We start from the raw sequence: 23,991 nt of genomic DNA, 5'->3' as shown, positions 1-23,991 counted from the left end.
CCAACTGGGTCTTGGCCTCCTCCTACCCCTTTGGGCAAACTCTGGTCCAAAAGGGTCTTGGCTCTGCTGCTCTCACTGCTAAGGGCTTGTCACGAACATACTCCACAAGAAAACCAAAACATGAGAGTCCCAAATTCATGCCACTTCATAGAAGGCAGCTGGTCATTTGACTTTAGGCCTTCTAAAGAAGACTGAATCTAGAATGTTCCATAGGCATTAAATCTATTTTCTAAGACCTCATTGACAGATGAGGAAATAGAGGGCCAAAGGGGTAAAAAGGATTCACTCAGGTAACACAGCCAGGGTAAGTTTTCCATAGTGTGTATGTGCACTTATTCTTTCTTTGACTCAACAGACATCCACTAAGCACCTACTACGTGCTTTGTAAATGTTCTCAGTGAGATCTGGAGTAAGCTTCCCATAGGGACTGATACCGCGATGTGTGTGAACGTGCAGCGTGCATACGGATTAATTATTTCTTTCACACACGCACGCACACATTCACTCACCAGTGATGGCTGAGCACCCTTAACATGGGCTCCACACTGGTACGAGGGAAAACAGCCACAGTCCCTTAGCCCAGCACATTCACTGTCCAGCACAATCCCCACGTTTTGTTAATGCAGGGTTCTGTGGGGACCCACAGCCTGATGCTTAGTTAAGATCGGGGAGAGTGATGGTAGTAAGTGCGTGTACTGGGATGTGTATGTCCCTGTGGTGGGGGAATGAAGCCGTGGACGTTTGAAAAGGCCTCAGGAAGAGCAGGCTTCTAAGCTGAATCCTGAAAGCTGATAGGATTTGATGAGGGGAGAGAAGTGAGTGAGCGTGTGCGCAGAGGCAGGGCGGCAGAAGAGCGCCTGATTCTGCAGGTGGACGAGCCCGGCTGGAGCCAGGACTTACCATGGGTGCTGCCGTGAAAGAGGCAGATAGGGGAGGAAGCTACAGAAGCCCTTCTGTATCATGCCAAGGGGCTTGATTTTATCCTAGAGGCAAGAGGATTCAGTGAAAGACTTTAGAGAAAGGAAACAGGATTAGATCAGAATTTTAGAAAGAAAGCTCTGATTGTGGAGGATGGACTAGAAGGCAGGAGGGTCGGAGGCAGGTAACCAGACGGGAGGCAATAGTCGGAACGCAGGAAAGAAACTAGGGTTGAACCCAAGGGCTCCTGCCTGCATACACTTGATTTGCAAGTCTGAAACAGGAGAAGAGAGAAGAGACTGCCTTTCCTGTCCACCACTCATGGCACGGGGCCAAGCTGCCCAAAGCTTTGCAGAATGACATCATCATCACCATTCTCTGAAGTGAGCCGTAGCATCGTGACCAGTCGTGATGTGCAGGCACCTCCAACAGAGTGCCGCTCAGTGAGTGGTGGCTGCGTGCGTGCGGGACCAGCACCCATCAGCAGGGGGTGGGGGGAGGGCTACGCGAAGTAAGATCGGGGCTCAGAAGCGCAGGTAAGTCAAGTCCGAGCAAGGCAACGAGTCAGAAACAAGACAAGCAGAAAAACTCTAAGAGAGAAGGTATTTTAAAAAAAAAAGAAAAGAAAAGAAGGGAAGGAAGAAATAAACAAACAAACACAGGGCGCCTGGGTGGCTCAGTCCGTTAAGCATCTGCCTTCGGCTCAGATCATGATGCCAACTGAGCCCTGCATCGGGCTCCCTGCTTGGTGGGGTGCCTGCTTCTCCCTCTCCCTCTGCAGCTCTCCCTGCTTGTGCTTGCTTTCTCTGTCAAATAAATAAAAACTTTAAAACACACACACAAAGCAAAAAACAGCTCTTCACAAGAATGGAAGGCAAAGAGCTCAGACCAAATAGGAAGCCGTAAAGGAGCCAGCGCCTGTCTCAGGCGGTGAGATTCTGCAGGTCTCCTGTCTCTGGAGGCAGAGCAGTTGGCATAGCCCCTGCCGTGCTCTCTCCTGAGGCTCCGGGGAGACACCCCCTCTGGCCAGACGGGCAACAAGCAGGCTTACCGGCAGTGCTGTTTACAGCGGGCTGCCACACGTGGCTGGCTGAAGCCCACGTGTGCCTACGGATGGGCACATGTGAGCAGTCGAGAACATCTGGCAGGAGAGGGGAATGTGTGGGTGGGAAGCAGGCAGATCCTGACAAGCAGGGCGCTGTTTAAACCTGGGGAAACCCCCATCACGTGTGGTACAGAGCCATTGCCACTGGGAGTTCAGAGTCAAAGAAGAATGATAAAGAAGATGAGACTGGAAGCCTAAAAAAGCAAGTTCTTTCCTTATGGGGGAAAAACGCTCATCTAGGCAAGTCTGAGCCTTCTTGGAACTGGAAACTCTGACATTATCACCCAGTTTCCGGGAACACCTGATCCCTTTTTTTTTCCCCTCAAGGTAATTTTCTGAAAATCAGGAGCACCTGGTAAGTAGCCACTGTGCTATTATAATGACTCCCACCAGACCCCCTCCACTGAAGCCCCTACTGGCAGCCACGGGNCCCCTCAAGGTAATTTTCTGAAAATCAGGAGCACCTGGGAAGTAGCCACTGTGCTATTATAATGACTCCCACCAGACCCCCTCCACTGAAGCCCCTACTGGCAGCCACGGGGGGGTGGGGGGTCACGAGATTTACAAGGTTCTGCTTCAAGCCACAAAGAAGCAACAGGCCTGGAGCTGCAGGAGGGGCGGTTCTCAGTTGTTAAGATGTGAGATTGAAACATTTCTCTGTGTTGGTATGAACGCGAAACTGAGGCCAACAGAAGCAAGGTGAGGAACATCCATGACTGTCTTCTAGTGCCTCCAAACTGGCCCTGAACACGAGTTACCCTGAGCTAGGGAAAAATGCTCTGCAAGGGAGGAACACAGGCCAGTGCGACAGTCCTGCCTGAGTGTCTGGGCCATGGCTGTTTTAGATTAGATGCTCAGTGTTGCTTCCATGAAGGTCTTGGCCGAGCTCTGCAATGGAAAAGTTATTTTTGTGCTCCAGATATTTATACGGAGGCACATCCCCCTAATTCCAATTATGTTTTGTTTTCATGATGCTCTTTTCCTGTACTTAAGAACAGTCATTGCTAGCATTATTATTCCAGATAAGACACTTGCAAAAAAGCTCTGGGCCAAGTACAGATTCCACAGGGCCCAGATAAATGACGTTGTAAAATAGGCAGATTTTAGGTCTTATGAAACTCTCAAGGGATACCTTCCGTTCTTCTGCCCACTATGGAGGCCTCTTCTTTGTCAATGCCCCACCCCAACCACCCTGTAATTGCTCAGGAACTTCAGGATCCCTCCTGGGAAAACCCAGTCCCAGAAGTCATTTTGTTATTCACTTCTTATATACTCTCTCTAGGGTATTTGCATTTAAAATGTTATCTTCAATAAGGAAATAGTTTTTATCTTCAGAAGGACAGGAACACCAAGTGATAAAGCAAAGAGAGATCCTTGTGGTTAAGAGAGGCATGGTTCATAAAGAACAACATGGTTATTCAACAGTAAGGTCCATCAACGGGCTGGGAGGGCAACTAAGAGCTGTTGGTACACAAGCAAAATCAAAATGGTGATTCAAAGTATTAAGGAAATTTATCCAAGAGAAATCTACATTGATTACCAAGAAAACGTAAGTTATTAGAAGGTATACCCATGGCCTCGCCCCAGAAGTCTTTCTGATTAGTCTGAAGCACAATCCTGATTTGAAAGAAATAGAGCAGAGGAGAGCAGATGACAGGAGACCACCATCTGTGAGCTTCAACGTATGTCAACCATTTGGTCCCTAGTATTTCCTGTTATCTCACTTAATTTTCAGAACAACTTTTTAAGGCAGGTCCTGTTATCCCTGTTTTATAGAAAAGGAAATTAAGCCTCAGAGATGTTAAGTAACTTGCCTAAGGCCACTGCTATTGTCTGAAAGTTTGTGTGCCTTCCCAAAACTCAAATGTTGAAATCCTGATCCCAACCTGATGGGATCAGGAGATGGGGCCTTCGGGAGGTAATTGGGTCCTGAGGGTGGAATTCTCTTGAATGGGATCAGTGCCCTCAGAAGAGGCGGCAGACCGCTCCCTCACCCCTCCAACCGTGTAAGCACATAGTAAGAAGAAGGCTGTCTGCAACCCAGAAGAGGGTCATCACCAGAACCATGCTGGCCCCCTCCCCCTTGGACTGCTATCTCCAGAACCATGAGAAATCGACTTTTGTTGTTTGCAAGCCACTCTGTCTATGGAACTTTGTTATAGCAGCCCAAACACACTAAGATAGCCACACATCTAGTTAGTGGCAGAGCTTAAACTCAAACCCAGATCTGGCTCCAAAGTTCATTTCTTCTCCATTTTCACAAAGGGCTGATGTGAGGACCAGGGGAGAAGGCCAAGGATATTTGCTGATTTAGTTTCTTTAAATGAATAGGTTTTGTTGGGAATGTATGGGAAAGATATGCTTATATAGATTTCCTTAAATATTTCCTATAAACAGGCTCTGCTGATATAAACAACATTCCCGGAGATGCTGCCGGTCACATAGAAAGAATCAATCATTCAGTATAAATCTGTCTGCACTGTCAGAGACACAAGTAAACACAAATGCTCAGCAGAGGGAGAACATCATCTCCATGACCAAAGGGAATAGGAACCTCTCCACAAAGTCTCTTCTTTCAACATGGATGTGAGTTAGGACACTGGTTGGTCAGCTATCAATGCTACTATTGAACTTTGTACTGGAGGGTCTGCCCAATGCAATAACACAAGGAAAAGATCATAAGGAATCATAAGAAATGAAAAGGAAAAAATTAGAATCGTTTTGTGATTGTCTACCTAGAGAACTCAAAAATATCTACATGCAGACTCTTAGAACTAATAAGAGAAGTCAACTGGGATGCTAGCTAGATACAAGACCAAAATCCCCAAATCAGAAATGCTTCTGTGAGCCAGCAGATAGCCAATTTGAAAACATAGTAAGAAAAAAGATATCATCTAAAATACCAACAAAACATAGGAAATAAACGCAGCAAAAATTGTATTAGACATTAATAGGGAAAAATCACCAGTCTCCACCCACCTGAATAAAAGGAGAAGATGGGAAGACCTAATATTGTAAAGGTATCAGTTCCCTGGAATATAATGTGAATGTAACTGCAATTAAAAAATCCCAACACAATTTTGTCTTTGTGTGCAACTAGACAAACTAACGTTTATATGAACTAGTAAAATTCAAGGAAGCCAAGAAATTATGAAAAAAAAATTAAAAGTAATTGTCAGAGCTAGCAATTAGTGTGTGCCTCCTTGTATGGCAGAACCTTTTGTATACATTATCTCTTTACAATTATCTTCCAAGTAGATACTATTATCTATTTAATAGACAAGGAGACTAAGAGAAATTAGGTAACTTGCCCAAGGTTACTTGGTACCCATAGGAGTAGCAACAGATGCAAGAAGACAACGGTGTCATGTCTTCTAAGTACTCAGGGGAAATCATTGTGAGTCTAAAAAATTCTACACTCAAACTCTCCTTTGTAAGAGCAAAATAAAGATATTTTCAGGAATATCAATACTTTCAAGTTTACCAAAGCCCTTTTATGAAAGAACTCCTAAATTCACACGAAGAAAAATGAACTCAGAGGGAAGAAATGAGGTGTTCAAAGTAGCAGTAGCAAACTGCCCTGAATAAATAAGACAAAACAATGTACAGGCATACCTTGTTTCATCGCACTTTGCAGATACCGTGTTTTTTACAAATTGAAGGTTTGCGACAACCCTGCATAAAACAAGTCTATGGGCACCATTTTTGCAACAGCATTTGCTCACATAACCTTGTGATGCATTTTGGTAATTCTCACAATATTTCAAACTTTTTCATTATTATTTTTTAAGATTTATTCATTTATTTGACAGAGAGAGAGACTCCCCACTGAGCAGAGAGCCAGATGTGAGGCTCAGTCCACGACCCATGAGATCCTGACCTGACCCCAAACCAAGAGCTGGATGCTCAACCAACTGAGCCACCCAGGCGCCCCTCCAACTTTTTCGTTATTATTATATTTGTTATGGTGACCTGTGATTAGTGATTGCCACTCACTAAAAACTCAGATGATGGTTAGCATTTTTAAGCAATAAAGTATTTTCTTAATTAAGGTCTGTACATTGTTGTGTTTTTTTTAGATGTAATGATATTGCACCTTATTTTAAAGTACAGTGTATTGTAAACATAATATTTTCACACACTGGGAAGCCAAAAAATTCACCTGACTCCCTTTATTGCAATACTCACTTTTTTAAGATTATATTTATTTATTTTGAGAGAGAGAGAGAGAGAGAGAGAAAGAGCGTGCGTGTGTGCTCAGGCATGGGGGGAGGGGCAGAGGGAAAAGAGAATCTTAAGCAGACTCCACACTGAGTACAGAACCCAATGCGGGGCTCAATCCCGGGACCCTGCGATCATGACCTGAGCCGAAACCAAGAGCCGTACACTTAATCGACTGAGCCCCAGGAGCCCCTGCAATATTCACTTTGCTCAAGTTGTCCAGAACCAAATCTCTGAGGGGTGCCTATGAAATAGGTAAGAAAAGTGGGACCAAAGGAAAAGCACAGGCAGAAAATACAAGGTGTCCAGTAGCATCCTATACACATGCGAGAAGCAGGCCACTAAGCTGGCTACGTGCTTCCTTTAGGCCAAATAAGAAACGGGAAACAGTCGTTAAAGGACTCACAGCATCCACCAAACAGCCAAGTTGCTCACAAGAACCATCCCTGACCCTGAGACCAGAAAGACCTTTCCCACATAGTTGAGTGGACACAAGATCTGGGACGTTGGTCCAAGTATGATAATTTGGGAAAGAAATCCTTGGCTCTTAGAATTTTTTTTTCTACAATGTGATTTAGAAGCATCAGCTTTCCAGAATCTCTTCCTTGTAGAGGAGATAAAGCCTCCTACTTGAGGTGTGTTATTTGAACCACCACGTGTTTCAAAAAAAAAAAAAAAAAAAAAACCCCAAGCTTCTGGGGATCCTTAGGTATTTTCCAGGAGAAGGATGGATAAAGTGACCTCTGGGAGCCTGGCTGCCTGTGATGGTACAGGGTGGGACAGGATGTGGGCATTTTTTCCCAGACTACCCCTAGAATCATTCACACCAAATATTTCCACCTCCACTAAACCAATTCATTTTGCCAATGCATGGGATCACTCACATAGCCAGGCTTCGAAAAAATAGTTTATTATTGTGCTTTCATAGTAATAAGCACCAACAGGTAATAAGCTGTTCTTTTTCTTTCCTGTTCCATGGTAAATCCTTGACCTATCCACCCTGACATTCTATATAACACAGAGGCAAATGGGAGCTGGGAGCTTCCCCTGGGTCTTCCTACCCATCACACTCCCCTGACAATGCCAAGAACAACGAAAGCCCATACTGGCAGAGCTCTGAAGACATAATTTGCCTGATCTACTTTAAAAATCCTGCCTTCTACCAGGACTGCTCTGGAATCCCATGGGGTTCCTGGAACTCCAGGCTGCCAGGGAAGCTTCCAATGAATTCAGGATACCTTTTGTAGGTACAGCTGGCTCCCAAGCAAAGGTGAGCTACCTCTGGCTAAGTCTGGAGCAATTCCCAAGATTTCCAAAGAGAAGTGACAATGAGGGACAGAAGAGATGGAAGACAGAGACATTTTACAATTAACCAAAATATCAGTTCTTACTGTACAAAAAGAACAGAATACTTTGCCTTCCCTTTTCTATATATATTTTTTTTCTTATAATTAAAATCATATGAGGAGTACACGGCTGGAAGATAGCAGACAGTAGTGACTGAGATGTATAGACTTTGGGCACCGACCTGACTTCAAGATCCAATTCTAGCACATAATGGCTGTGCAACCCTGGCAAGTCACCCTTCTGATTTTAGTTGCATGAGAATAATAGTTTCATGAGAAAAATAACAGTACTTACCTCACAGAGTTTTAAAATGAAACACCATATGAAGTGCTTTATACTCAACAAACGTTAGCTATTACTCCTGCAAAAAATCTGACAAATACTGGCAAGCCCAAAAAAAACCTCAAAAGCACCTCTAGTCCTACCATCCACTTTGATGTGTCTAATTCCAATATTTTCTGGATATAATTTGCAAAGGCTGAGATTACAGTCCTTTCTATTTCATAACTTGCTTTTAAAACCTAACAGCATACCCAAAGCAAGTTCTATGTAATTCAGTATTCTTGTACAATATGATTTTGAAAGGCCACATCGTTGGGGGTATTTTACTTCTTAACCGTCCCCTCCCTCCTTCCGCTCCTGCAGACCCCATACTTCATGCATTTCCAGCTCATCTCCAGCTCATCTCCAGCTCACCTCCAGACGACAACTGGCTGCTTTCTATCGGCTAACTGGACGCAGCTGCTTCTCACCATCCAGACTGCCTGCTCCTCAGCCTTCACCTTCCGGGCCGGCACGAGGCCGCCATCATGCAGAACAGCCTGCTGGGCTGCACAGCGAACCCCCAAGTTCAACAAGATTCCGTGAAGCGGCCCAAAAGCCAAACGAGGCTGAAATTCTGCTTGTCCCTCTCCCTCTGCTCCTCTGCCCCCCACGCTTGCTTGCATTCTTTCAAATAAATAAAAATCTTTAAAAAAAAAAGAAATCTTTATTTCCAAATAGTTCAATACCTTGCCCTGTTTTGACAGGCTGCTCAGCGCCTGATTTAACACATTTGTTACACCCACATGTGGTGTTCATAAAGAAAACAGGAATGGCTCAAGTTCTTGAGGACAGCTTTCTCCCTAAAAGTTCAACACCCTCTGTGATCCTGCTCACTTCTCAGGAAAGCTCTTTCTTCTTGGTCATGTGGACACAAACCTCAGCTGGGCTCCCTCCCACCTCCCTCCAGTTCTGAAGGAGTGGGCAGAGGCTTGCCACACCAACCCAGATCTATCCCTAAAACAAAACCAAACAAAAACCCTCCAGACTCCAGACTTGATCTGTCCAGACCCATCTGAGAATTAACGAGCTCCTTCTAAGCACCCAGAGAACTAAGCCTGTCATGGAAACACTGATTCAACCCTAATGAGAACCGACATAAAACCACAAAAACGAACTGAACATTCTTCCAGCCAATCAGAGGCAAGCTAAAGCAACAGCCTCAGGAATAAAATAAGCGAGGCTGTTTTTTTCTTTGTGGTCCTGCTCATTTTAGCCTCTTCCACTGCCTCGTCTTTGCAACTGTTTTTGAGAAAGTGGGAGTTGGGGGGCGGGGGGAGAGATGGAGAGCCCGCAGGAGAGGGGAGAAACATGCAAAGTGCCCACACCAGGCTGGGGAATGCCAACAAACACTGCGGTTTCTGTCAGGCAAATTACAACTTCTGGCCCGGGGGGAGGCCCACAGTCTGTTTGGGGTAGTCTGAAAACACGCCGAAACTGAACTCCCATCTCCCACAACACTTAAGCGTGGAATGAAGTACTTATTTTCCAAAGATCAGGTTCTGCTCACTATTTTTAGCCAGCATTCTTTTTTTTTTTAACTCTTCTTATTATTGTTTTTCCTGGGTTTTAATTTTTTTCGGAATTAGGAAGGCTAATTACATGAGGTAACATTATTATTGGAACAAAGGAGAGTTGGAAAGTCTTTAAAAAAAAAAAAAAACCAAACTGTCCAACCAACAGAAATAGGAAAATGCTAAGGAGGCATGTGAACTTCCCCTTGGACGCACAAGGTAGAGTTTGTGAGTCCCGGGGACCTAACACCAAACCCCAGTGAAGGTTATTCCTGCAGGAAATGTTGGGGCAAGTGTGGAGGCCCCTGCGGCTGCGGCCCCTCGTCCTGGGCCATCGCCTACTAGAGCTGGAGGGGACGGCCGGGATGGAGACACCAGCTGTGGCCGGAGGCTGGGGACCGGAGCCTCGCAGGGAAAGGGGCGGGGGAGGGGGGGCAGCGCGAAGAACCGAAGCCGGGAAGGAGGCAAGTGAGAGTCCCGCAGGTGGGGACATCCGGAGCCCCCGAGGGAGGGTGACTCAGGTCGGAGAGGCCCGGACCGCGCGCGGGTTTGCACGAGCCCCCGGCCCCCGCCCTCGGAAGTGTGTCTGGGTTCTTTTCTTTGCTGTTTGAGTTTCCCACCTCTTTAGAGCCGGTCCCAGGTCCCCGCGGCCCCAGGGCCGAGGTGCGGAGGGGAAGCCCGGCTGGGGCCCTCCTGGGACACCTCTGGGGGAGGCAGAGGCGGAGGGAGGGAGATGGGGCGCCCGCTGAGGGCGCCCAGCGAGCCCGTGAGATGCCCGCGACCCGGGGGCGCCTGAGCTCCCCGCCCGCAAACTTTCCCAGCCAAGTGGGGGTGGCCCCACCCTGGAGAGGGGGATCCCCATGCCTCCCCGACTGTCCCCTGGGGTGGGTCACTCACGAGCAGCGCCGCCGGGGCTCCGACTCTGGCCGCCGCCATCCACACCGGAGGAGGAGCGGGAGGAGGAGGGGGAGGGGGTGGCGGAGAAGGGGGAGAAGGGGGAGGGCCCGGAGCCAGCTGGAGTGGCGAGGCGGGGCGGGGAGGGGAGGGGGAGGCCACTTCGCAGAGACTCCCGTCGCTGCCCCACCCCCGCCCCGTTCCTTGTCGGCCCTCCTTCTCTCCTCACTCCCTCTTTCCCGCCCTGGATCCCCCCAAAGCCTTTCTGGTGTCTGATTCTCCATTCTCTTCCCTCTGGCGCGTCTTCCTTCCCTTGAGTCTCCGGCCCCCAGGAGAGAGAGGGCATGCTTCCTCCAGCAGAAGTTGGTGGGGAGGGATTTTCGTGAGCTACAGTATATGAGAATAGGACACCCCCCTGAAGCAGATGGCTGGGGCCCTTGGCAGGTCTGAAGCTCACCTGCACTTTCTGGGCCTTTGTCATCATCTCTGGGTGATGGGATGTTGGGATGATGGGGGGGAGGGTCCCTGTGGTCATGTGTCCACCTTGCTTCATTGAGAGGTTTTTGTTGTTGTTGATTTTGTTTGATTTTCTCTTGTGATTAGAACTGAAGAATCATTTTTGAAGCCTCTACTGAGTGCCTCTGCCTTTCTCTTCAGGTGGCACCAGCCCTGGTCAGGGTAAGATGAAAGGTACAGACAGAGCCTCAGCTTCCTGGGTGAGTCAATACCTAGGAGGAGGCCACGGGATGGCTCCTGAAGGGCCGAGCTGTGTAGAGGGGGCAGCAGGTAACTACTGACAGAAGCCTCTTGTGTGCCCTGGCAGAGTACAGAAGAGAAGGGGAGCCGTCCTCCCAGGAGAGGTGGGAGGGTGGCTTCTGGTTCCTACTCCATCACCTGCTAGGAGCTGACTCCAAGCAAGTCCTTTGGCATCTCAGCCTCTTGCTCAAGTGGGGCTTCTCACTGGGAGCCAGTCAGAATGAAAGGAGATCCTTTATCCTGGTGGGACATCCTACCCCAGGATGGGAGGCTTGGACTGGGTTTGAACAGACTCAGTGGGGAGAAAAGAGGACATTCCAGGCCCTGGGCTTAGTGCCTTGGAGTCCGACAAGACTGGAAAGCTTAGAGGAGGTGGGAACTGTTTGGATGGGAAGGTGGAACATGCAGAAAATAGGAAACCCATGAACATTTTTAAGCAAAGGGATATTTTGATCCAGGTGGTGTCCTATTTGCTTTTATATTCCCAGAGCCTGGCATACAGTAGGTATCAGTAAATCCTGTGAACTCAAAATGGCGACTGAAGCCTACTGACTGAACAGTCTGAAAGACCAGCTATCCGGAAAGAAAGAGCTTGAGCCCAAGGAGAAGAGTTAGAAGGCCCTAGTGAACATGTCAACCTGCAGTGCTATGCCTGGATGGTAGAAAGGAAATGAGGGAATTCTGCTGACACTTCCTTGCCTTTGCATAGCAATGTGATTCTCTTTCAAATGCTCTTGGGGGTGTAGGCTTGTTTTTGACATCCATGGAGTTCCTTGGTGAAATAGAAAAGATATTCGGTATCCTATTCAACCACCAGCCTGAAACTACATTCAGACAGGGCACAGGGGTGCCTGAAGTCATACCGCCAGGATCTATTTAGGATACTTTCATCCTCAGATAAAATGTCTAGTTTTGGGGGCGCCTGGGTGGCACAGCGGTTAAGCATCTGCCTTCGGCTCAGGGCGTGATCCCGGCATTATGGGATCGAGCCCCACATCAGGCTTCTCCGCTATGAGCCTGCTTCTTCCTCTCCCACTCCCCTGCTTGTGTTCCCTCTCTCACTGGCTGTCTCTATCTCTGTCGAATAAATAAATAAAATCTTTAAAAAAAAAAAAAGTCTAGTTTTGTTTAGGCTTAAAACATCCTCAATGAACAGAAAAAGGGACTGGGTCCTCCTCTTTTCCCTCTTTCCTCCTGCTCCCGTCTCAGTGATGGCCAAGGGTTCGAGAAGCACAAAAGAGAGAACAGAAAGTCAACTGACTGGCAGCTTTTCAGAGTCTTCTGTGGAACCAGACAGGTAATGCCCCCAAGTCAGCCTTCTGGTAAGGAGCTGAGAGTGGTGCAGAGCAAGACAAAGGAAGAGGGAAGCGGAGGAAGAGAAGCAAAAGGCGCCTTGACCCTGGGCATTCTGGCAGAAGCTCCACATTGAACCTCCTGTCCTGTGAGCAAGCCAAAGGCCTCCTGGGGAGGCCAGCCCAGCTCAGAGAATGTCCAGGTAACAACCTGAGAAAGGACTCATACAGGAAGCAACAGTACACTTGGCAAATGGCAATCCTCATTACATTTAAATAGAGTTCTGAGTGCACCTTTTTAATTCTACCATCTTTGAATAAGTGGTATGGCTTTGAATAGTAGGTTGCCCACCTGGTGAAAGAAATCTCTTTGGAAACTTTGACACGTACAGGCCTATCATCTTCTAAAGACCAAATATAGTTGGTTGAAAACCGCTTTTCTTTTACAAGGGACTGTCCCTCCCTGTTCTGTGTGACTCAGCGTTGCCCCAAAGGTGGCCACTTCCACGCATGCAGAATTCTTTGTCACTCCAGCACGTGTTTCCAAAGACTCTTTTCTGGCAATGCCCCTTTGTATCCAAAATTGGCAGTACAGCTCAACCTGGCCTCAATAGCTAAGCCACCACAGCCCTCCATCGCCAGTTTTTAGCCCATTTCACTCCACTTCCTGTTCTTTTCCTTGCTCTAGAATAAGTGGACTCTCAGACTAACTCATTCTCTCCTTTTTATTAACAGTTTTTCTTTTCCTGGCAGACTTTTCACAGAAATCATTTAAAACTTCCATGCTGTTTAACAAAGGCTCCCCAGAGTGTCTGCAGATATGACCTAGTAGATTAACTTGGAACTCCACAAAACTCAAATCAGCTGAAACAGTCAGGATCCATTAATATAAACTCAAACCAGTTTGCAGAAATGCCTGTGGGACATGGTTGGGAAAAGTGAGGACTTTGGATTTAGGACAAGCTTGATAAAAACATTCCTCTCTAAAAACTTTACAAATCTCTATTTATATTACAACATTCATTCAAGATAGAGGGAGGGCTTTTGGAAAATTATATTCAAAAAGATATTACCCAGTGGATGGCTTCGACAAAAGTAAAAATGAAACGGGGTCGGGGGGGTATCACCATTTTACATACATGATGCATTCTAACCTGATGTTTGAAGAACACACTATTTCTAAACAACTCTCTCCATGAGGAAACCTGAATGCTCTTTGGATAGAAATTTCCAGAGATAAACACATCTTCACTGAGAATGTCAATCAAAATCAATGACAGTTACGGGGATAATCACTTACTTCAGAATGGCCCAAGGCTGGCTATCCTTCATCCTGGGGATGAGACACTCTCAGCTGTGGCTTGAGCTATACAGTTGGCCAGTCGCTTGGCCTGCTTCCTAAAATGTATCCAATTAGCACTTATTGGCCACCCGCTACAAAACATTCTGCGAGGCACTGTGGGGGAACACGGGTAAGAGCATGCTTCCTGCCTCACAGCATCTGTAGCTGCCCGGGGAGACCGCACATGGTATGATGACTATATGAGGTATGTTGATAGTTTAACAGAAGAGGTGTCCTGAAGAAATAAAAGAAAGCTGAAGAGAGAGGGTGAATATTCCCTAGCATCTGAGCCAGCCATGAGTGACATTTTGTTCTTTGTTAACTAAACTGCGTGGTTTCTATTCTTGGACCTGTGGTATGTCACCACTCAGCTATTCCACTGCGGTTTAGGGAGCAGTGGGTCCAGATTAAAGCTCCTGGTAAAACAAACACAAAGGTTCGAAGTGGGGGAGGTGCGTTTCGAGACCCCTATGCCCACAAACAAGACAATAGCCCCCAGCCTGTTTCCACCAGGAGTCAATTCTTCTAATCCTCTTAGGAAAACAGTTATTCCGATGCTCAATGACTTTCCTGTCAAAGATTTGGAGGAGCTATAATGGGTTTTCCTGCTTGCATGCTTTGATTGCCAGTTAATTTCCTAATGTGGAGCTAATTACTAAACTGCTTAAAAATTTAAGGCACAGGCAACCATCTACTGACCAGCTTTCCATTTATCACCATGGTGTCCGAGGACATGGCCCTTAGCCAAGAATAGAAGCTTCCTCCGCTATCACACAACAGACACCTCCTTGTCAGGGTGGCTCTGCCAGACGGTTTCTTAGCCATCACCAACCAAGTGGCTCTCTTCATATGTTAAAGTTACAGAGAAGTTTGAAGGCTTTTAAGAGCTGGAAGCAACTTCCAGGTTTAATGCTGCATAAAACAAAACTATAAACCAGACATCTGTCTGGGGATTTTTATTATAAAGTAGACTTTAATTCATAGCCCTGTGGAAAGAGGGTTTTTTTTGCTGTTTTGCTGGCTTTCTTAGCTAACTGGCTCCTCATTTTACTTATTGTTGCTCACATTTTTGTTCAGAAATAGTGTGGCTGCGTTTTTGTTTTAATGGATGATGAATTTGGAAAGTGGTCTTGTTATTAAAAGTATGTTAGTTTAACTTATAGAGTTAGTTTCTTACCAAAAGCAATGGAGAATCCAGTTTTATCAGCTTGAAAGGTGAACACTATTGCTTACGACAACGTAATGAAGGGCGGAGTTTAAGATGATGGAACAAGACACGTGCTGTTCATCAGTTTCTCAAGCTGTGCCTGGAGGGTCTATCTGTCTCTCCTAGCCAGGGCTGCCCAGGTGAACAGTGCCCCCTTAAGTTGTGCAGCGGCTACCACTACCCCCTTCTTACTAAAGAGCCTTTTTTTCTTCATTTGGAATTTTGTATAGTCCCAATTTCAATTAAAAACATACATCTTTACATATGCATGAAAAGAGCAGGAATAAACAAAAATGTTAATAGATGAATCTCTACTGAGAGATGTACACTCTTGACACTTTTCCTCATTTTCCAGATTCTCAACAATGAGCATGTAGTACATCATCAGGAAAAAGTAGAATATAGAATATGTCATTTCAGTAATTTCTGAAAACTCCATCTTCTGCAGGAAGCAATGCATGATTAAAGACTCGCCCCCCCCCCAGTTTAGTTTCACTCCTACATGGACTTCAGGCAACTCTCTAAGTCCCGATTCTGCACCTGGACTAGAATCACCTCTCACTTTGCACTTTCCATGCCCTGAGAGGCCTAGACAGAAGAGACACGTCTTTTGAGAGGTGGGCTGCAGTGGTAAGTAGAGGGATAAGGCAGTCACTGGAAGGACTTCTCTGTCCCAAATCCTCCAAAGGAGGAATAGAAACAGACTTCAAATGCCACAAGGACTGTCACAGGACACTGAAGGCCTGGCAGGAGCTAGAAAGCCTAAGTTTATGAGGAAGATAATCACAATGGTTATTTGGTCTTTTCCCCACAGTGCTTGGGGGCCTAGGCTCAGTTGCAGTGGAAACAGTGGTTCAACCGTTAGAGAACTGGAAACGAGCAGGTCACGAAAACGGAAAGGGCTAAGGGGCCAAGCCCAGACAGGCCGAGCAGAATGGGACTAAGTTGATTCACTCAGAGGTCCCCAAGGCAGGATCCCAACACTGTCGTTACTATGAGTACTGGGTCTCTCTCTACAGCAGACAGCAGAAACCATGGGGCAGAAGCCAGAGGGCTGGCCTTTGTGCTGAGCACAGAGGGAAGCTGCTGACGAGCTATCAGGCAGAGCAGAATAAAGCATTTTGGAGCGCGACTACCAACTGGCTAGCGGGGAGGCTCAAAGGAGATGCAGCAGGTAGGGAGGCGGGGAGGAGGGGTTGTAGGAACACCTGAGCAAACCTGGGAACTTGAACATGGGGTGGAATGGGCCGGAACAAGCAGCTGAGAAGAAAGGAGCAATATATTTAGGGAACGCTGGGAGAGACACCCCTGAGGTTTACACGGAAATGATACAATGCTGATGAACTAAACCAAGGGGAGCCTGAAGTATGGTGGCAGGTTCTGTTACGGCAACACTCAAAGCCTTAATTAAGGATTGACCACACAATTGTGACAATCTGGGGAATTAGAAAGGTTATATCTAAGTCCATTGGGATTTTGTAACTTTTGTAAAACATACTTTAATAGGTTTCAGTTTCCCTTATCAAATTTTCATAGCCTGGAAGTTTGATAGAAGTACGAATTTATTGACATCAATTTCCTTAAGCTATTATTCCAACACAGAGAAGGTATTGAAGAGCTGAAGACAATGATAATAAACCCACGAGATCTAAAGTTAAGTCTGCGATTCCCACCCCCTCTGAGAGAGAGAGAGAGACAGAGAGAGTAGGAATAAGTCTTCAAAAAGAATCTGGAGACTGCTTTCAATAATAGCAAGAAGTAATGACAGTTGGACAATTTAAGCATTTTATCCAGAAACATAGATCTATTCCATACATACCAAATCGATTACCATATAATTGAGTTTGAAAATATACAAAATATTTGTTGTTCTTACATACTGAAATTAAAACCTAATTTTAAAAAGTGCACAGTAAAAACAGCATAAGGAAACCTACAATATCCATGGTACATGTATTGTTCTCCATTTTACGGTCAACATTAAATTCTGTAATTGCCTTACTGGTTACAAATATATTTTAAATGTTTCAAGGCCATTTCATTTACAACACTGACTAGTTTACTAGGTCCAACAACACCCCAGCTTCCTGAAGGCGGCCAGCACTGGACACTGGACGAGGGGTCTGGGTCCTGGAGCTCCGTGCAACAGTAGCAGCTTTGGAAAGAAGTCGCCAACCATCTATGTGTAAACTATCGACTCTTGTTCTTTTTAGAATTTCCCTGTGCAAAGAAAAATGTCAACAATAAGAACACAAACGTCTAGAAAAATAACTCCTACTTTATAGGCCAAGCTGTCTGGAAGGCCATACCTCTCTTTGGAAAACTTTAGCTTCCAAGAGGGAGAGCAGCTGATAACCTTGGGTTCCTAACATTTAATCAAAAAGCAGTCTGTTACTTTTAACTCCCCCACTCTCTACTTCCATGGACGCTATGCCCCTGAGGACTGGGGATCAGTGACGAAGGAAGAAAACAAAGGATTTATCAAACCTCAAATATTCATTTTGTTCCAAGACAGGAAGTTTATTGATATCAGACACTGAATAAAAATTTTTCGCCTAAACAGGTTTCTTTGTTGCTTAATAAATACCTTCTAAAGAGGTCTTAATAGATAACTAATTTTGAATATGTGGCAACTAACCCCCCAGTGGTAATGATCTGAAAAAGGAAGCTCAGATACTGACTGAAAATGATCTAAGGGCAGATGTCTTAACTCATTCCCAGTCCCCCCACATATGGAGATTTGGACTTTCCAGTTTTATGTAACTTTTCTTCTTTCTTTTTAAGAAAGTATGTTTACTTTTTAAGAAAACATTGTAACTCAATTCTTATACTTAACTGTTAGGTACAAATACATTTTTGTCTTGTATGTGGTTAATGCTTGCAGAACACAAGCATTAATAACAAGATGATAGCCAACGAATGGTTCCAAGATGTTTACTTGGCATCCAATGGAGACCATGTCAACTCTGCCATAAAATGATGCTCTAACAATCTAAATTACTAACAAACTGGGCAGGGAGGGTGCAAAATACAGGGATCATGGATTGATCATAAAAAGATTAGCAGAATAAACAAGCTCTGTGTTTTATTAATGACAGATATTTTAAGGACTAGATTACAAAGTTCTGAGAGGACTTGAAAATTCCCTAACTTCTAAAGTAGCTGCAATACAGCCTCCTCCAGACAATGAACTTTGCTGGACTCAACATGAATCCTTCTCAGTTCAGAACCAAATGCCTTCTGCAGCTCTAGAGTCTGAAAAGCTTCCCTATAATCACTATTACTTCTTTCCAAATGTTAGGTGTTAAAACAGGCTTTCTCCTAATATTCAAACTAACGTATGTATGTGCTTTCTACCATGACTAGGAATATAGCCTGTGAACTACTGTTGCCCTGCTGGAACATCAAGAAAGAGGCCAAAGGAGTTGCAGGACGCAAGATTCAAAAGGACCAGCTCCCCCACTCATCACCTCCAAGCTCGTTTCCTGAAGCACAAGTAACCAGAGAACTATAATCAAAACCACACTGTCTGGCTACAGTCATCACAAGATGCCCCAGGAAAGAATCACAGATGCTCGCCTGCTCTCTCCAAAGTAGCCAGAGGCCGATCAATATCATGAAACTACACGGAAAAACAATATCACAATTTGCGGATTCCAAAGCACTCACATGACAGATCTTCCAAGGAGACACCAACTGAGCAGAACGCTGCCCTCACCACCACTAGCCGATGCTAAAATCACGCTATGGTGTGTTCATCTCCATTTCCTCCCCAGCGCCAGCACATAGAAGGAACTCAGTACATGGCTGCTAGGTCAGTGAGAGGCAACAGCAGATTTCAAAGAGCACAGGTTACAAACGGTACATCCCCACTGGCAGTGGTACATACTGTCTGAGTTACAAAACGTGCGAAGCATCTGAGATGATGCATGAAACCAAGTCCCGGGCTTCCTGAAGCCTACCTTTCCCGGTAAAAGAGCATACATATCACGTCCAACAATAGACATAGGATATGCAGATACGCACTTCAACACACAGGTGCTACCAATATCTACTGACCCAGCCTGGACAAGCAGTGGCTTTATGGGAAATGAAATCAAAAGAAATTTCTGGAAAAAGAAAAGACATTCCTAGGTCATATGGATGTGTATGAAAATAAATCTGTTTAAGAAGGCGATTCTTCAATAGCACCATTTTAGACTCCTATAAAAAAAAAAAATCCCCATCATAACCTCCTTAAAAGTCACCTTAAATGATAAAACAGTAACAGAAATGCCAAAAGTGCCAAAAATCAAAGGACACAGTATTAGGCCTTAGAGGTCAGAACTTCTCTCAACCTACAACTCAGTCACAGAAACTGAATTTTACTTTTGGATAACAGGACAAATGATATGAAGAAAAATCATTTAAAAACACTTGAAATCTCTTAACCTTTCCTCCAGAAATGCACAGCAATGAAATACCTTATATTAAATACATTACATATTATGTTGCAGAGAGACTCCTTCCCCTTCCTTCCCTACCTTACTGGACATCTTCAGTGTGTCAATCTCTTCTCTCTGTTTAGATAATGTCTCGTTCATGCTGCACAGGTGGTCACTCATCATACTTAACTGGTCCTCATAACTCCTCTTGGTAGTTGTCAGCTCATCCTAAATGGCACAGGAACAGAGGGAAAAGAGAAAAATCAAAACCCCACTAGCCACACCACTCCAAAGCTTTTTTAATTTATAGAAGGAATTTGAGAAAAGCAACCTATCAAGATGCCCTATCTGATCAATTAACATGAAGGACAAGCCACAGGTCTAATAAGAGCACAAAATTAAAACAAATGGGAGGAAAGGTTTTCTCCTTTTCAGCCTTCAAATATGTTCTGAATCTCTTTGCAAAAAGACTGTCCTTCTACATCAGGTATAAAATTGTCACAAAGAAACAACAGGACTACATTATCTTTCCAAACCCCTTCACGTTTTCCAGAGCCCTTGGTGAGGTGGGCCAGTCTGTCTCTGGCACATTCCCACCAGCCCAGTACCTGCTGGCTCATGGCCCTCAGCCCTCAGGGCAGGACCCTCCCTTTGTCTGTCTTCCCATCTCTCTGCTTTCTCCAGCCCCTTAAAATCTAATCCTGTGCTCCTAGCTAATCTGATAAACTCACTGAAACTAGGAGGAAGCAGGTGCTGATGTGTTTTTTCTCCACCTCTATCATGTTTATATTTAATATAGGCTTTCTGGAAACAAGGCTTTAAAACAAAACAGTAAGTAAGGAAGACTATTTTGCAGCCCTAGCTTTCAGTTTAGGTCAGTTTTATGAAACAGTAAAGAGAAGGACGAGAGTCATGTGAAGAGAACAAGAGCACAGCCAGCCATGACAGGGATTAATGGGGAGGGGGGGTATGTAAGTATCATTTAAGGAAATGCTGACTACACAGCTATTTAAAATAAAATCAAGTCAGAGAAACAAGCAATATACAACTTTTCACCTGACATAAGTAAGATATTACTTTAAAATGAGTTAGAAATAAACTGGTTAGAAAAATATATGTCTAGAGGGCGAAGAGCACTACTTTGGAAAGGAAATGCTGACCCTGCCGCCCCAGCACTTCCAGTGAAAACCGTATTAAGCCCGAGTAGGGGACACTTCTGAGCCCACCTGAAGTCTGCTGATGTTCTGAACGGCTACTTTCATCTCTTCTGTCAGTGCCTCTTTAGACTTTTCAGCCAAGGCCAGTCTCTTCGAGAGTGCTCGGCACTGGTAAATCAGAAAAACATCCCATTACCTCAGGGGGCATTTCCCCAAACCAAATTCACTTCAGGCCTGTACCACACACTGAAGTACACAGAAGATGTGGTCCTCCTCTCACCACTTTAATAAGGAAAAAAGTCTACTAACCCAAGCTCATCAAGGTTTCTCCTAGTTCTAGCCTGATGACCAGTGGATACAAAAAACTTAAGAAGATTTTTGTTGTTGTTGTTGTTGTTGCTGCTGCTGTTTTAAGATTTAATATTAAGTAATCTCTATACCCAACCTGGGGCTCAAACTCACAACCCCGAGATCAAGAGTCGCACATTCTGACTGAGCCAGCCAGGCACCCCTTAAGAAGTTTTTTTACATTTACCCAGGATTCGTTTATACTCACACTAGATGAAAATGGAAGTGGTTATTTCAAAAGTTATCAATGCCAATATGAATCCTAAGGCACTTTTCTTGTGTTTAAAGTCCTCTATTAAAGACCACATTACAGAACAATAAAAGCTTTACAGTCCCAGGCTACAGATTAGGCTCAATCCATGGGGAGAACATAAAGAGTGCAGGAATGCAAAGATCCCAGCTACTTTCTTTGGGGTTCTCTACCAAAGCTAGGCTATACAGAGACAGAGCTGATCAAGGAGAAAAAAGAAAAATTCTGTTTCTCACAACTGTTCAAAGTGTGCCACAAAAAGGGTCACTAAACTTTTAATAAGGCCACGTGACTGACAAGGAGGATCTGTTGAGACATATCTGAATGCTGTGTCGACATCAGATGCTTAGACTAACCATTCCAGCAAAGTCATACGGAGGGGTCACCACTTCCTGTTTATAAAGAAGGAAAAACTAGGCCAATGTAAAAATTCTCGTAGCACATTGTGCTGAAGACATTTACCAAGATAAGCAAATCTCTTGAAAATAAAAGAGTCTCAGCTATTCCCCAGCTACTCATTTCATTCCTCACAAGAGAATTTCAGGAAAGTTCAACCAGTCAAATCAACCACCATCTATTAACCAAACATCTACTGTGTGCTCAGCACCACACCTGAAAAGGAGGGAAACAGTTTTGCAAGTTATGGGTCTTCATGGCGATGGCAATCAAGTCTGAGATACTAACTCAGAAGGCAGTAAGGGACCCAGACAAGGACACGATACCCGGGCTCAGAAGCTCAGCACTACAGCAGCTCCACTGTAGGTCAGCCAGTTTGCTGTGCTCCCCATTTTCTACAGCCCAACGAGCTGTTACCAACCAGGTATGTAAGGGCAGCTTGTGAGCAACACGGAGCTAGACTCATCAACTATTTCAGCAGGGAAAAAAGCAGGAAGGTCCCTCTCCACTTCCAGCAACTGGCCTCCTATCAACCTCTCCATGTATGCAGTACAGGAGAAAATCATACAGTCAGTCCCAATGAAGGGTGTTATCTTTTCCTTCTCAATTTCTTTAACAATTTAAAGCATTCTAATTCTCCGTCTGCCATCTGTAACTGACCTTTTAAAGTTTTAAATCAGATACCTTACAGGTATTCTTAGATGTTGAGTGACAGCCATTCTATCTTATCATTTGTCTCGTACTCTGATTTCTGCACTTTCTCCTTCATTTTCTCCCTTGTAATTAATGAACCGTGAATGATTTTATTGAGTATCTTACATAGTTTTTTTTTTTCTAATTCTCCTAAGAAAATAAATTATTTGGTTAGGGAAGAAGAAAATGTAACATAAAATAAATTATGTAGCAAAGGTTAAAAAAGGTTACATTTTTCATTTCATCATTCATAGGAACTCATTTCTACAACTTGTCATTTAGAAATTAAGGAGTATTTAAAAAAGAAGAACAAGGCATATTTTGCTTTTTAATTTCTTTGCATGAAAATTCCTTGACTTATGAATGTCTACCTGCCTGTAATTCTCTAACAAGTAATCACTAATAAAAATTCTCCAAACATTTATATTGTGACCATAGGAAAGGCGACCTCTCACCTATCTTTCAGTAACCTGGAAATGACAAATCAGTCCTGTATTTATTGAAATGAAGATTTTTGGTTGGATATAGGCCAATCAATATGAACTCCAACCAAATTCACATGGATGCACAGACAAGGCCGTCTCTCTTCCAGTGAACAGCAGGAGACCTGGACAGTGACCTAATTCCTGCCCGGATTGGGAAAAGCCACCAAATCCCATTCACTCTCCACTCACCTCAGCGTAAAAGTGAACTGACTTACTGTCAGCCAGCTGCAGTTGTGAAGTCAGTTCCACTATCCTTGCCATGTAGTGATTTTTAATTAAGTCTTCACGAGATTCCACATCTGGAACCTAAACAGAGCATACAGAATTAAGTAAATAAATGCCAGCGAAATGAAGCAGTTCTAGAAAAGATGACCATCACTCTAGAAGAAGAAAAAAAAAAAAGACAACATTTTGAACATTTTCATGTGAAACCTGATGGGGAATCATAGTTTCCCTACCCCTCAAAGAAACTTCAGACAAACTAGGTATTCCAAATTTCTCTTAGTCAGCATCCTGCCTATGTCAGAACAAGGTTGTGGCTTCAAAAGAACAGAGGAGGAGTGAAGTACCGGGAGACCCACTACCTCTGGGGCCGTGTCCCTCCATCCCACTTGGATAAGCCACAAACCTGGCTTTCAAAATCTCCATCCGACACCTACATCCTCCTCTCAGTGGAAGAAGGCAGGGGAAAGGAAGCATTTACTGAAACCCCTAAAATCCAAACATTCGTTTTTTTCCCCAAATTATCTTAAGACAGCTCTAACGCTCTTAAACACACTAACCAATTAAACTATTTCTGTAATGAACAGTTTATGGCCCATGTCCCAGACCAGTGTTTCTTCTAGTTACTCTAGCAATGGTACACTACGGAGTTTAGTTTAAAAATATATACAAAAGTTCAAGATTACCTAAAGTAAAAGGACAATAAGGAAATGAAAGGATTTACCAACCTACTTGAACTATATTTACCAGCTTGCCACACCGAGTGGAAAGCTGTAGAACTTCAGTGTTCCTTCAGCAGTTATTTATAAAGTTACATTTCCAAACTCAAAAGCCAAATCTGACCTGGGTTCACTCACTTGAGGGCTGGAAAGAACTTGCAAGCACACTGTTGGTCAAGGGCCTGAAAAGCCCTGCTCCCCAGCCTGACCACTGGGAAGGCTGATGGCTCCAGCCTCACGCAGGATACCAGCCAAGCTGATGGCCAAGCTCCCACCACACCTTGTCAAACTGCCAAGCCAAGTCATTCAATGAGGCGATTACAAAAACAGGCTATAATTTGTTGGTGACAGTTAAAATAGAACCAGAAAGAAAAGCTACA

At 44.6% G+C, this 23,991-nt stretch overlaps 2 protein-coding genes across 4 annotated transcripts in view; both read right to left on the bottom strand.

Moving 5' to 3' along the window:
• STON1 (stonin 1) overlaps positions 1–10,387 on the bottom strand; it is a 43,877-nt gene extending 33,490 nt beyond the window's left edge. The window contains exon 1 of one of the 2 annotated variants that reach the window (XM_034659101.1): positions 10,324–10,387. The gene's annotated coding sequence lies outside the window, so the exon portion shown is untranslated. The remainder of the gene's footprint in view (positions 1–10,323) is intronic. The other variant, XM_034659100.1, reaches the window with a different exon arrangement.
• A 6,074-nt stretch (positions 10,388–16,461) lies between these two features.
• Positions 16,462–23,991, bottom strand: part of PPP1R21 (protein phosphatase 1 regulatory subunit 21) — a 63,747-nt gene continuing 56,217 nt past the window's right edge. For both annotated transcript variants that reach the window (XM_034659098.1, XM_034659099.1), the window contains exons 19-22: positions 22,860–22,976; positions 20,568–20,666; positions 19,441–19,569; positions 16,462–17,137 (exon numbers count right to left, since the gene is read on the bottom strand). In XM_034659098.1, the coding sequence (XP_034514989.1) occupies positions 17,108–17,137; positions 19,441–19,569; positions 20,568–20,666; positions 22,860–22,976 (375 nt within the window). In that variant the 3' untranslated portion in view covers positions 16,462–17,107. The remainder of the gene's footprint in view (positions 17,138–19,440; positions 19,570–20,567; positions 20,667–22,859; positions 22,977–23,991) is intronic.

Source organism: Ailuropoda melanoleuca, chromosome 4, assembly GCF_002007445.2.
Source record: "Ailuropoda melanoleuca isolate Jingjing chromosome 4, ASM200744v2, whole genome shotgun sequence".
NCBI classification, from domain to species: Eukaryota; Metazoa; Chordata; class Mammalia; order Carnivora; family Ursidae; genus Ailuropoda; species Ailuropoda melanoleuca.
Note: the sequence above shows the minus strand (reverse complement) of the source record. Positions and strands in the feature narration are given on the sequence as shown.